Source organism: Agelaius phoeniceus, chromosome 1 (genome assembly GCF_051311805.1).
Source record: "Agelaius phoeniceus isolate bAgePho1 chromosome 1, bAgePho1.hap1, whole genome shotgun sequence".
Classification (NCBI taxonomy): domain Eukaryota; kingdom Metazoa; phylum Chordata; class Aves; order Passeriformes; family Icteridae; genus Agelaius; species Agelaius phoeniceus.
Genome location: NC_135265.1, coordinates 14,814,021 through 14,829,030, shown reverse-complemented (window position 1 = coordinate 14,829,030; position 15,010 = coordinate 14,814,021). Strand labels below are relative to the sequence as shown.

Here is a 15,010-nt window from a genome sequence, read left to right as displayed (position 1 = left end):
GAAGAAATGTTACTGCTCTGGCCATTCCCAGTCTCAGGATGAAGAAACAGATGCTTGTGAAAGTTACTGGAGGTGCCGTGAAAAGTAGAATTATTTTAAGAGGAACTTAAATAGGGTAAAATGCTTTATATGATACATAGATGACAGACTGTCAAACATATTACACAAGACTGGGAATACTGGCAGAATGTACAAAATATAAATAGGCATCAAGCTTAATGAGAGAAAATATGTTCTGAGGGAACTGTAGAGCTATAGAGATGAACAGGAAGAGTACCCATGAATGCATAGAGCTGTGCATGAGCTAATGCATCCTGCCAAGAAGCTCAGTACCACTGGGGGTACTTCACTGATTCTAATTTTAAACTAGCTCAGATACTGCTTCTACTTGGCAATTGGATATAGTTTATCTTGTATAGTGTTCAATTTTTTTTTTTTTTAACATGCAGATTTATGTCACATGGACATTTGAAAGCAATACTGAAAAGTTTAAGTTTGATATCAAAGGGAACTAGGCCTTGGTGGAAGAATTCAGATGGTTCAGTCTTGAGACAAAGGTGTTGCATGAACAAATTGAAAGGGTTTTTAAAAGGTTTCTTTATAACATTTTATTAGGACTTAAAGGAAGCCCCCTTCTGTTTGGAAAAGAGGGAAGGAAGAGGTTGAGTAGATGAAGATCTCAAAATGGCATGTGGATTTTCTTTTTTCAGAGCAATGTGAGGAAAAAACTTTGAAAGTATCCTGAGAAGACATACCTGAATGTGTCAAAAGTAAAGGTATGACAAGTTTTTGGGAAGAAAGACAAAAGTTTTTTCTTAAGATTGGCTAAAGCTGATAAAACCTTGATATTACATAATTTGAGAGAAGGACAGATGGAGAATATTGCTGGGAGAACAAGTAATGATGCTGAGCTTGATTTGTTAGTCATCATCATGGAGATGATAACTGAGGGATGTGTCAGGTGATAAAATTGCTTGGAGAGAGAGCATAATGTAAGATAAGCAAAAGGCTACAGATACTGCCCTGGGGAATAATGAGAGTGGGGAAAGAGCAAAAATACTCATCAAAAGATCAACTACAAGAACAGTCTTGGAAAGACCTGGAGTAAAAAAAACATATCTTCAAGTCTAGTGGGTATAAAATGCCAGGAAGGCAAGAATGATCAATGGCATCAAAAATTGGAAGAAGGTAAAAGAAAGGAAGTATGGGGATGAAGGACAGGGAGATTGTGCATCCCAAGGAGCAGCAGGAGTAGGCTTTCCCACATGGTGAGGCCCCCTGGCAGATGACAATGACAGCAAGATGGTCGGAGGTACTGACAGGGGCACAATCCCACAGAAGCTGGGCAAGGCAAGCTGAGCTGGTCAGGTTGTGGTTGTTGGTGTCACCAGACAGTCCAGATCATGAGGCAAGGGCAAAATGGTGAGACACAACCTGAGGTCGAGGTCAGAATCAGGGTAAGAATGAGGCTGGCGGCAGCAGCCAAGCCCAATCACAGCGCAGTGACCGGGCAGGCCCAAGGCCATGGCAGGGGACAGCACAGCCAGGCCATGGCCAGGCAAACCCAACCCCACAGCAGAGCCCAGCAGGGGCTGGGCACTCCCAGGTCCCTGCCTGGGGAGAAGGGACTGGCTCTGGCACAGCTCCTGGCTCAGCTTAGGCCCGGCTGCAGCGTTCCAGAGCCAGCCTTGGGCAGGGCAGCTCAGGCCCTGGCAGGGGCACCAGGCTGAGCTCAGTAATTCCTGCACTCAGCGGCTGGGGCTGGGCTCAGGCACCATCACATTTTCTGAAAAAGCTCTTTGCCCAGGATTCTTCTCCTGGGAAGCTGAGAAGCCTCAGAGAAAAAGGAAAGCAATATTATCTCATTTGCTTCTCCTGTGTTTTGCTGCTTTGGAATTCTTTACCAAAGTGTTTGGACATTCTTTACCAGCAGGGATTGTTTCATTGGTTTCTGCTGTGAGCGTTCTCACTCATTGGCCAATCATGGCCAAGCTGTGTCAGGACTCTGGAAGGAGTCACAAGTTTTCATTATTATCTTTTTAGCCTTCTGTCTGTACCCTTTCTGTATTCTTTAGCATAGTTTAGTTTAGTATTCTTTAGTATAATATAGATCATAAAATAATAAATTAGCCTTCTAAGAACATGGAGTGGGATTCATCGTTCCTCCCTTTGTCGAGGGTCCCTGAAAGTGCGACAAGAATTGGGCACAGGTAATGGGAATTTGGTCATTGGGTTAATTGGAGCCAGGAACTCATCCCCAGGCCTATGCCTGACCATTATTCCTTCTTGCTATTGCAATGTGTAAGGTGGGAAAACAATTTGTTATGATCTAGAGGCTGGAATGAGAATAACAGCTGCATTGTGATAAAAACAAGAAGATAATCAGTGTTTTGAAGAGCTTAAATATAAAGTACAACCCATTCAGGAGGGAAGAGTTAACAAGATAATAGAAATGCTATTGTTTTCCAGTCCCTGTGCACTTTTAAATTTTGGTATTGTTTAAATGTGAGTTTTCTTTTCACGGCTTAGAAATTTCTTTCTCAACATCACTCACAGTATAGGCTAATAATTTATCATGGTTTTTATTTCTAACATAAAATTTAAGCTCAAGATCCATCTGTTAGGACTCAATTTTTAAAGAAAAATATGAACATAGTTTTCTAGCTAAAGGAGCTATCAAACCAGTGAAGGCTTCTTGCAGTTTTGGAATGAAATTTGAAAAACCTGCAGGAAAGGCTGGGTCTGGCAGGCAGCCAAGCAGGCAGCACAAATGGCAGCACACAGCTGCAGTCTGATGCTGGATTATTTATTCATGTGTGTCCATGGAGTAGAATCATGGAGACATTCATATCTCTCAGGACTAGGAGTGCAGGACTGGCTTTTTATAAACATGGAAATTATTTTTAGCAATTCTTAATGTTTCGAATTCTTTCCCTTGAGATGTGAAGAAAAGGAAGTTGAAGGGAATATCTGTTTTGACATAAGTGAAAATGGACATTGACTGAACTTCTGAAATGGGGAAGTGATATTTTAGATTGTCTAAGAGCTACTTAAGCATTTTTTAAAATAAAAAAACATTAAAATACTGATAACCCAGGAGCATATTACTTAAAGATGCATAAAGATAAACTTCTGATCTATGTCTGCAATACTAGATTGTCACTATAAATGAAAAATGTTATCAAAAGTGTAAATTTCAGCAGGTAGGAATTAGGTGCTTTTATTCTCTAAGCTATACAGAGAGAAGGTGTCACACACTTGCCTTATATCTTTGTCATAGTACATTTCAGTTTATAGACTTTTTTAAACATTCAATTTAAATATTTTTAATATTAATATTTTCTGTGTCTAATTTCAGTATACTGTATTTATTATGAGATTGCAAAGACAACTTTTCAGCAGTAAGAACTCTAGCTTAAAATCTTACATTACAAAAGCTTATAAAACTTTAAATTGAGTAATATATCTCTCACTTCCTATAGGGAAGAAAGGATATGAGCTGAAAAGAACTTTAGCTGCAAGTCTGAAAGAAAAATTGAAAGCCCTGCAGCAAGTGAGGAATTCTGCAGCAGAACAGGCAAGTGCACATGGGTCAGAGGGTGAGACCCTCTGTGGGCATTTGTCTGCATGTACAGTCAGTAAAATTATGGCTCTGGTAGACAGTCCTAGGATGGACACTTAAAGTATTTTTTATTTTTTCATTTTCACTTTAACTGAAAATACATATTATTGACACGTGTGTGTGATTTGGAATATGTCAGATGAAATGTGAATATTCTAAACTGATCTATGCAGATAATTATCTATAAAAGATAATCAGCCTAAAGAGTCTTTTGCCCTGTCAAGATGGGAAGACAAGTCAGGGGATTCTAAATTCTTTTTTTGATAGATGCCTCAGTCTCTTTGTTTCTAATTCAGAACTTAATAGAACAGAAAAAATAAAGTTAATGATCCAAATATGTACTGAAGTATTTTTTACATTAATCAAATTTACCTGAAAGTTCTCAATGAGTTTTGAAATGCAAATTTTGTGATGTTTGACCTTTGAAGACCAGTGTTGTAAGGCAGAGGAGGCAGAGCTAATTTATGTGGACTTTTCCTCTGTGTTCTGGTCACTGCAGTCGTTGCTGTTTTGTGTCCTTGCAGTTCCTGAAGATGCAGAACCCTTATGGGCTGTGTTCATCTTCTCTGCCCTGCTGCAGCTGCCTTCCTTCTGCGAGCCCCTGAAACACTGTGCTGTGATTTAGGTGTTGGCTAGGATGTGTTTTATGTCTGAATATAACTCTTAATTACTCTCTGCAATTGTTATGTGACCAGTGACATTTTAGTGTATGAACTTAATATGAGAATTTGATGATAAAATATTGTAGTTATAAGAAACCATTCAGTATAAAACTGTTGTTAGACTATAAATTCGGATAATATCTATTTGGGAACTAGTGAAATAAATAATAAATCTTTGAAAGATTTTCCAAGAGCAGGAAAAGGTTGGTTCAAACAATTTTTATTATATTTTTTTGTATGATTTTCTGATTTTGTTAAACTCTAATGAAACTGATGGGATGTTTCAGATAACAGCAAAGAAATATTAACCTTGTTACACTATAAAATGCTGTACTACAAGGGCACAGTCTGCAGGGGCATGAGCAGAGTGCTTGTTTGTGAGCTGAGGATTGTCTTGGGAAGGTGCTGAACAAATGGGCTGGTCAAGGAGCTGCTTGGACAGATAATTTATGGTCATTCTTGAAACTGTGGAGAGTTTCCAGGAAGCTCTAATGGAGCTACTGTTGTGCAAGTGTTTTAAAACCAATGGTTGTGCTGGTGTTTTAAAAGAATGTAGGGGACAGTATCAGTTTGATATGGGATAGAATCATTTAGCAGGGCAATATTAATAGAAAACTAAGGGAAGAAAATATAGCTGATGTCACTCACTCTTGTTTTATAGAAGATAAGATGCAAGCCAACTTAATTTTTATTTTTGAGCAGTGCTGAAGGTACCCTATTTATTAATAGCAGTTCTAATGCTGGCAGGGCTGAGATCTGCAAGTTAGTAGAGCTTTGCAGAAAGATATTTTAACAACAAAATTAGATAAATATGGATTAACTGTTCTGCCAAGTAATTCCAGCTGAATATTTGTCAGCTTTGTGATGTGTTCCTTAACAAAGTAAAATGAAAATAGCTTATTTTCATTTTAATTTTCTATCTCAAAAGGAATCAATTGAGGAAAACCTGATGGCAGGACCCTGAATTCAGTGCAAAGGTCAGACCGTACCTGCTTTGGCACTTAAGGCAGAATGTTCCACAGGAAACTGAGGTGCCCAAGTCAAAGAGAGCAGTCCAGCAAAAGCTGAATGTGTAACATAATTACCTATTTACAGGGTAACATGCCTCCCTGGTTTTCAACTGCCCAAAAGATTTCCAGGTTTCTGACTGCACAGTGATCCAGCTTCAACAAGGAATGGAGTCCAACAAAGCTCTCACTCAGCCACTGAGCTGTATCACACTTGCCCATACCCAGGGAGGGCTCAGGGCTCTGGATCCTGTATGGATGAAGGTGCCAGTGAAAGGAAATAACTGACATAAAATTTCATTTTTAGTATTTTCTGTTTGCTCTCTGTAGACAATATTTCAAACTGAAGCAGAGAATGACTGTAATTCAGTTTGGGGATTAAATGAATTGGCACTTGGATCATTTCACTCAAACACCAGTTCTTAAAGAAATGTAAGATGCATTCAGATGCTTCCAAGTTAGAGGTGGCTTTGGGAACTCCAGAGTCTGTAAACTACCTCGAAATGGCTGCATTTTCTGTTCTGGTGTTAGAATTCATACATCATGTGAAAAAACTGAATGTGAAGCAGTGGGCTGGGGGTGTCTCCTTAATCAGGTACTGGTAACAGCCTGGATATTTTTTTCTGATGTATCAGACTAAAGTGAAGAGTCTCTTACTGCCAGGAGTCTCTTCTGCAACAGCTCCCAGATCCCTTAATACACACTACATCCTATTGCTGTCTGAGAGATTTATGGGAAAGTGCTCTAGTTGTACATCAGTGGAGAGCCTGGAAATTAAAAGAATTTGTTGTTTTCTGTTCTGGGAGGGATGTTTGGATGAGCCCATTAGCATGACAGAGAGGAGCAGGGCAGACAGCCTTATTTCAATAAGTCCATTATTTCTTTTGATTCATATTTTAAAATAGTAAATGTAATTTACTTCTACTTATTGCTGCAAAGTATTTCTCTTGTGATAGAAAAGAAAATGCAGGAGGTAACTGAAAGCTTTTGCTTACAAGATTGGAATCAAACTGCAAAGGTCTGCAAGAAGCTGGGGGTCTTACAGCTGGCCAGTGCTGGGACATGAATGGTAAATACCAAAGAACATAAAGGTTTTTGACCTTCCTGGGCCAGTTTAAGGCTTCATATAATCCAGTGCCCTCTCTCCATCTGTGCTCACATGGAGAGAAAGTGTGTAGAGAAAAAAAAATTATTCTTCCCAATTTCAAGGTAATCAATAATCAATAATAATCTCCAATTTCAAGGTAAGCAATATTTGCTAGGTTCTGTAGCTAATATCCCATGATGGATTCCTCTTTGGTGACTTTATCTGCTCATTTTAAATACATATAGTATTTAAATACCTACAGTATGTCAGAATCTTTCACAGCTTATGGGTTATGGGAAGATATACCTTACATTTATTTCTTGGGGCTGTCTTTGTCTGATAACTCTTTGGTCTTTCCCTATTCACCTTCTCCACTGCCTCTCACAGTAAGTCACTGTGGTATCCTTGTTGTCTTTTCCAGGCTGAAAATCCCTTTGTATTTTGTAATCCCCTGTACAGAAACTGGTGTGTAACTTTTGTTATATCGTCCTCCTCTGTGTCTTTTCTCACTTCATCCATTCCCTTTATCTTTGCTGAGAAGGCTGAAACTGAAGTGGCACTCAAGATTTAGTCACACCAGTCTTTTCTTAAAAAATATTACGCTTTTCTCTTTTGCTTTTTACTTTTTCTAGCAATCCCTACTTATGCTGTGTGTTTTGTTGACTGTTACTGAGCATTAATGTGATGGTCTGTGTCTGATTTCCTGAGTAGGCACCAGGTAGTTCAGAGACTGTCCCTGAATACACACAGGTAATGACAGGTTTGTACCCTTTAGCTGGCTTAAATGGATGGGTTTGGTTTTCCCAGTGGACAGCAGTGGGTGTGTCTCTCCCCCCCCAAAAGTAAAGCTTTTGACACTGTTTGGCACAGCATCACTGCAGGGTGATGGAGTTTAGGGCAGACAGGAGGGCATGAGGTGGGTTGAAAGCTGCCTGAAATGCCAGGGCTGAGGGGGCTGTGATTGGTGGCACAAATCTGGAGAGAGCCACCAGTGGGGGATCCAAGGGCTTGACACTGGGCCCCTCCCAGTTCAGCATCCCCTAGAAAGGCCTGAAGGATGGGCACACCCTCAGCACCTCCAGAGACAAACAGAACTGGGAGGAGTGGGTGGCTCCCTGCAGGGCTGGGGCTGCAGGGGGACCGGGCACACTGGGAATGGAGAGAATCTGGCAATGGAAGAAACCTTTTGACATTCAATGAAGGCAAGTGCCAAGACCGTTCCCTGGGGAGGAATAACCCCAAGCCCCAGCACACCCTGGGGCCCAGTGTGTGGAAAGCAGCCCTGCAGAAGGACGTGGCTGGCCCTGGTGACAGCACAAGGAGCAGGCAGTGACTCAGTGCCCCCATGGCAAAGGTGGCAGTGCTGTCCTGGACTGCACTGAGAGGGGAGCTGCCAGCAGGCTGAAAACTCACCCATGGCACCTCTCAGACTGGAGAACTGGTAACTGAGTTCCTATGCTATGTTTTTAACCTTCTGCCTTAATTGCTCTTTCTTCTTTTGAAGACTTTCTTCACATCCCCTGGCAGTTTCTGCAATGGTCTTGATGTAAAGCAGTGTTAGGCTTTGGAAGTCCAGTTGTATGAAATGATCTCTTTGCATGTTGCTGATTCCCTCAAAGTTCACATTTGTGAGATAGGATTTCCCTCTGCCCATGCTGATTCTTCCACCATGTCACACTTACCCCTGTGTCCACTTATAATTCCTACCAGACAGTGGTAGAAACATCCGGGTAACTCTTTTTTTTTTTTTAAATTTTAAGTCCCAGAAAGCCTCTTAAAAATTGAGACCATGTATATTAGACATTTCCCATTCATATGGCAATGAGACCAGGCACTCATCCTTGGGTTCCTTAAGGCTTCTCAAATGATTGGCTTTTGGCACTTGCTGCTATTCCTTCTGCTGATTCCTGTCTGGAATATTTTGAATAATTTATCTGGTATTTGCCCTCTGCTGGGGAATGTTAGGTTGGCTGTCTCATGAAACTCTTCCATATGAAATACAGAAGCAAAGAATGAGTTTACATATTCTGTCATTTCTTTACTCCAACTGTCCTTCTTAATCTCGGTGTCAGACTTCTTTTTACAGTCTATTTGTTATTTCTTATGCCTTTCATGAGGAACTAAATCCTCTTTAGCATATTTCTAATGTTTAAATTTCTTTTGTATTTTCAGCTTTTTCAAGGATATCTTTGATCAGCTACTTTTACTGGCTTTTAAACCCAGCCTTCTCTTTGTGTAAACTTTCTAAAATCTTCCTTGAACAGGTTCTCTGGTGCCCAAGAAAAATTTGGTGGCTCCATTCAAGCATACTTATAGTTACCTCCTTGAATTAATTTTGTTTTCCCATTTTGCAATTAGGCATTACTATAGCAGATGGTTTGACTAACAATTGTCATATTTTTAGAGTTTGAGATATTATTCTGATTGTATTATTATTCTGATACTGTGCTATGTCAGCATCCTCATTAAAAACATTCCCAAGTACTTTGAAATTATGTCCTACAGTGGTTTTTTTTCTATCTGCAATTTATCCATTTTATTGAGATGGGGTTAATGTATTTATTATCATTAATGAACATTCACTGGAGTTACATTGCAGCAATCTGTGTTCTGATGGTTGGATTCACAGCTGCTAATAAATATTTTCTTTCTGTTAGATAAATGCTTTGGCAGCAACTGATTTTTCAAAAAGAAAATCAGAAGTGCTTCAAAAACACCCTCTAAATAGTAGAAGTGTGTAGCTAGAATATATTCACCATCTCTACCTCATCAGTATTTTACTTAACTAAAAGCTTCTTTTTATCCTACTTGCATTCTGTGTTCCTCTGAGAATGAATTTTTACTTGTTATGGAAAAGAAAACATATTGTAGCTTTTGCAGAAAGGGAACAAACCCATCAGCATCCCCAGAGCATCAATTTATCACTCCAGATTCCTCATGTGTAGGTGCTCAAGATTGTGCTTAGACTACTTTCCAAGCAGACTTAGATGTAGTTTTAAGGTAGGAGGCTCAACATACTATTGCAAAATTAGTTAATCAATAAACCACGATTACAGAGAATTATTTTCTTAGCTGACTTATATTTTTGTCTTTACTTTCTATCCAGGATAAGAAACTGATTATTACAACTGCCATAAAACAATTCTAGCTTAGCTCTTTAGTTACTAGACAGGAGCTGAGGAGATGGATGGATTAAGAATAGTAAGACTATGGGTATATTAACTGTATTTATTTTAAAAAGGAGAAACTCTGGGATCTTCCATGTGGCTTGTGTGGGATCACAGTCTTCTGGGTTGAAGCACTGCTACTGACTGTAAGAGTTCACTGCTCTGTCAGCTGGCAGAATTCAGGTAAGTACCTGGGACTGTTTACAAACCAATGAGGATTCACAACTACTCCTGGCTCCCAGCATCCATATTTTATCCCATTTGAACTACATCTTCTCTCTTAGCTGCATCATCCAATCCTGGTTAAAGCAAATCCCACAATCTGTGACCCTTATCTTGAATCTGATCCTGTAGGATGGCAGCTGCTCTCTCTCATTTAAGCAACTGTTCACTTGGAGATATTAAGCAGCTTCCATCTGCCTGGAAGCCTCTATTGGAAACCCAGTTCAGACAAGGGTTTAGAAAAGCTCTCTTAATGGGCCACTTAAAGCCTTCAGCATCTCTGTGGAAAAGCAGCCTACCAATCCACAAAAGCATTTTGAAACCAGACTTGTTAAGGAAACTGGAAAACATGTAACATAATGAGTGGACAGGTTAATGCACATGTAATTAAATATTGGCCTAATTTGGGAGCACTGGTAATACTGTACAGGGGTCAGTGTTCCTAAAGGTCAGCTTCCTGTGTGACATTAACTCCTTTCAGGACATATTTGGTATCATTACAATTACTACCTCGAAGAGATGCAATTCTCAGGTTTTTTGAATAGTAGCAACTTCTACAAGATAAAGAGACAAGATCAAGTATTTTAAGGTATTTTATTTAATAAATAACCAGTAATAGCATTGTAAAAAGTGAACATCTGTTAAAACAAAAAGGCACTTAAAACAAGAATATGACTATGATGTAGTTTGAATCGTCAGAGGCAAATATACATGGCACATGTCAAGAATGATGTGTGACTCTTCACATGACAAACTATGCAATCTTAGCTACAGGGTAAAGGCAAATTTACAGCTAAGACTGCTCAAAAAATAAAAGAAAAAAAAGCTTGTGTTGATACAAAAATATTACAAAAAGATTTGCAACCAAATACGTTAAAAGATTAGAAGGTGACAAAGCACCAGGCTTGAAAGCAAAGAAACATTACAGAATAAAGACACAGCATCACTAAGGCCCTTAGGTGATCTGAGGATGTCTTGGTAAGGTACTTCATGATACTGCCACCCAGGGCTTGAATTTACAAAGAAAAACTAAGTAAGTTACCAGTCAGCAACTTCTTCAGTAATGGCACGTGTTTTAAAGCTATTTTGTCCTTCTTCACATTCTTCTCAAAACTTTTCATTTTAACCACAACCATAACCTGGCAATATGCAACTTGAAAATCAAAGATAAGTATGCACATGCTTTTCAGTCTTGTACACTGCTCCCCTCCAGCTTACTCAACTTACCAAATACTTAATCATTCATCTAGCAAGTCAAAGACCAATTAACCACCAGCTCCATGCTACATGAGTTTAATTACATCTGCAAACTCAAGCCCTGATTTCCCTGTAAAGCTAAAAAGTTTAATACTAAATGGCTAGGCAGAGCCCTCATGCTGATTGCTTTAACCCCTTCCCTCCCAGTCCTGCCATGCAGCACCATGCCCTGCACAAGATCTGGATTCACAAAATGGGAATGGGAAAGGTCAAAAAGGCACCATGTGACCTGGGCTGACTAGGTTACACAGTCTCAAGTTTTGTGTTTTTTTTGTCCAACCTCTGGCACCAATTACTCTTATTTGCAAAAAAAAAAAAAAAAAAAAAAAAAAAAAAAAATTAAAAAAAAAAAATTACATAAGGTCTATTTTCACACAGGAAAACAAACCTGTATGTAATTCATTAGTAAAATCACTGCAGCTTGCCCTAAATCTATCTTATTGTGACTACAAAAGTTGCTATACTGCATACAGTGTTGTGAAGTTATACAAGCAGTGTTCATTTTCCCTCATATTTAGGATTGACCACAGTCGTCACTGCACTCTTGTAAATAGGATTTTCACCCTAGAAAAAGAAAGAAAATTATATTAACATTTAAATATATGAAAAAAGATATGTGTTTGCAAGAAGCATAAAAAATCAGCGTAAGAAATTACCCATTAATGCTTTGTTTGTACACACAAACAGCTTAAGTCAAACTAGTTTTCCTTCTAGCAACTTGAACAAAGGCATGCACAGCTAATAAATAAAGCAGAGGGTTAGCAGGATCCTGCTCCATTTGCACCACAGAATTCCTTGGAGGCAGCTGAACCTCGGGACTGAGCCATCACCCAGGGCTCTGCAGCCCAGGGCATTTTATAGAGAAGAACAGAATTGTAAACAACATTGTTTGACACCACGACTGACCACAGACCCCATTCTGCTATAATAAACATTTAAACAGCTTATCTTACATTGTAATAGAATTCTAGAAGCAACGTGGAAAGACTTCTAGTATTTTGCTAATACACAGTCAATATTTACAGTGAACATTCAGTACTTGTCATTCTCATTTTATTCCTGCAGGTCTCCCCCAACCCCCATAAGAGCAAAATGTACAGATAAAACAAAGAAACTTTTGTACTGGTGCAGATGCTGTAATAAAACAATTATTTCTACTGATATGAGACAAGCCTACAGAACAATTGCTTACATCTCTCTTGCTGAGATTTAAAACCCCCCAAATGAAGCTTATTTTAAGCTTCCTTTCCCCCCAGGTTTCCTTCTATCTCAGTAAATCTTACTTCATTTATGACATCCTTGCACACCTCAGATGAACAGCTTGAACTCAAAATTAACAGATAAATCTTCACAGGAGAAAGGACCACTGCTAGAAGGGCCTGGAGCTGCAGCCCTGAGCTCTTAGCATAGCCTGAACCTCAGCCTAAATGAATGCTGTCTGCCAGCATGGAGCTCTCTGTGTACACACAACTGATTGCTGAGAAAATTCAGCTCAGTGAGGATGTCAGCTCGAGTGCTGCCCTGGCCAGGGCTGGATCTGCCCTTCAGCAGCAGTGAGGGAATCTCTGTCCCTTCAGAGCTCCCCACCCCAATCTGAGATGGGCTGTACAACCATATTGACTCAACTCCATTTACAATATTTCAGGTTAAACAGATTTTTCCTACACTCAATTAAAGGATGCACAAACACCAGGTGTCTATTTTTCAGGGTCATAAACCTGGAAAAACAGCTTGGAATACCACAGAATGTGCCAAAGGCAAGCAAGAATCTCACTTGGTGTGAAATTTTCTCATCATGGCTCCTGGGAAGTTTGCTGCCTTCTGTTTGCAAGGCCCAGCACAGGATGAGTAACTGCTCCACCCCAACAACAGAGGCTGCTGCTGAGGGAGACCCTGCAGCTGCTCTCATGGTTCCTTTCACAGAAAAAGGGTTTTTCTCCTCACAGCCAGCTTCTCTAGCATGCAAAGAGCAAGGTGGCACATCCAGTCTTGCCTAGATCCAAGAGATCTGTCCGGCCAGAACTTGGATTGCCAGACAATGGAAGTCAAAGCTGTCTGTTCAGTCTTCTCAAGACCTGAGTCAACATCACCTGGACAGAGGTGTCACCTGAAGGAAGAGCTGGGTGTTCAGTGCTGGCTGTGCTTCACAAGTACAGTGTAACAGCAAAGGTCCCTTCCCCCTTCTATCAGTTCCCAGGCAAATGCTGTCTTGATTACAAGTGTATCACCTACTGGTCTGGGAAGGGATGAGGAGTAACATTTGGTTGGGTTTTTTTCAATTTTAAATCATGGACAATCATGTGATGTGGCTCAGACACACTAATAAAGTTCTCAGACACACTAATTAATCAATGCAAAATTATGACCTTCCCCAATATTTTTAGCAAAAGGTTTGCAATAGTAACATGCAAACAAAATGGGAAAAACATGCAGGGATGAGGGATTTCATCTGGTCCTAAAGTATCTCTTTATGCCTCAAAGTTCTTGGCAATGTACATTGCTTATTTCCTTGACAAGATTTAATGGAGAATTCTTAAAAATTTAAATGTAAACCAATAAAGTTTATGATGCAGAGGAAGTCTGTAAGCATAAAAGACTGCATCATATGCAGAGTAGAAGTTATTGTGCAGCTCCTCCATGGCAAGGCATTATGTAATACTTGTGCTGTGGGTAATACTTATCCTCCAACATTTTACAGAACAGGCTCCTCTCAGCACATGCAGGGGCTATACACTCACATCTTCTAGTTGTAGAAGAGAGATAAATTCTACCAGATAGCCTAGGAATGGTTCTAAAGGCAAGGCCTAAAACTTGGAAATTTGCTAGGTGCAACTCATACAACTAATTTGAACCTGAAATCAGGCTTAACATACAATTTGAATAACAAGACTGCAAGTTTTCTACTACACTGCTTTTTAAAGAGAAGTCAAAATTGAAGTTCTCATGCTGCTGATTTAGCATAAGCCCCATAAGGATATTGAAACTCTGTCAGAAGCACACAGTGGGATTTAGGTCACTGGATAAAGCACTTGACTAGCTGTCTCCCCATATCAGGTCAGTGTCTCAGTTCCCACTACAAATAATGGAGATTTAGTCAATACTCGCAACTCTTCAGCTTAACCCAACCTGACATTTGATCAGCTAAATGGCTCCTGAGGCTCTACTGCCTAAAACTGCAACACAGGCACCTGATGGATCTGCAGGTTCCTTCCCTGCTCTCTTCTGGTGAAGCCCAGGCTGCTCCAGCCACCCCAACCACCCTGCCCTGGGCCTGCCTTGGCAGGGTCTCCTGCAGACAGCTCTTCATTAAAAAAAATATCCACTTATCCAACATGATGCTCCCCTCACTCAGGGCCTCACAGCTGGCAGAGGGTATATATTTTCAGACAGTAGAAGCATTCCAGTCTTTTAATTGGCCACTTAAAACATGGGATTCCAAACTTGCTGTCTTAGACAAATAGTAGGATTTTAAATGCTCCCTTCTCTTCATGGCACTGCAGAGAATACACTGGTTTAAGCATGCAGAGTTAGGGAAAACACATTTGCCACATGCCCCTACAACTGAAAAGTCCATGCACACTTAAACCAAAATTAAAATTAACAAACAGTAACTACATACAAGACTCAGTGAAATACCGAGCAAAATAAAGATGGAGGTACTTTTAAAAAGTCTTTAAAAGACTGGGGTGTTCAAAGGACAACAGTTCAGTCCAGTGTCGCATAAAGACGACACAGAATAGTTCTGTGTTCAATTAACCTTCTTATTCCTTTTGCTCCAGGGGCTCAGTGTTTCACCATTCACTGAAATTACCTCCACAGTGGGTTTAAGACTTAAGTCACTGTAAGAAATGGAGTTAAAGCTCAATGTTGTTCAAGAGCTGCTGTGACTGTTCCAGCCCCTGCTGCTGTCCAGCGCTGCTTCCCAGGAGCGCGGGGCCGACTCTGTGCTCGGGCGGCCGCCAGAGGGCGCTGCCAGCCCCATCCCT

At 40.1% G+C, this 15,010-nt stretch overlaps 1 protein-coding gene across 1 annotated transcript in view; it reads right to left on the bottom strand.

Annotated features, from left to right (window-relative positions):
- Positions 1-10,342: 10,342 nt before the first annotated feature.
- ITGB1 (integrin subunit beta 1) overlaps positions 10,343-15,010 on the bottom strand; it is a 46,254-nt gene continuing 41,586 nt past the window's right edge. Inside the window, exon 16 of the mRNA XM_054632471.2 lies at positions 10,343-11,588. Coding sequence (XP_054488446.2) covers positions 11,523-11,588 — 66 coding nt within the window. The 3' untranslated portion in view covers positions 10,343-11,522. The remainder of the gene's footprint in view (positions 11,589-15,010) is intronic.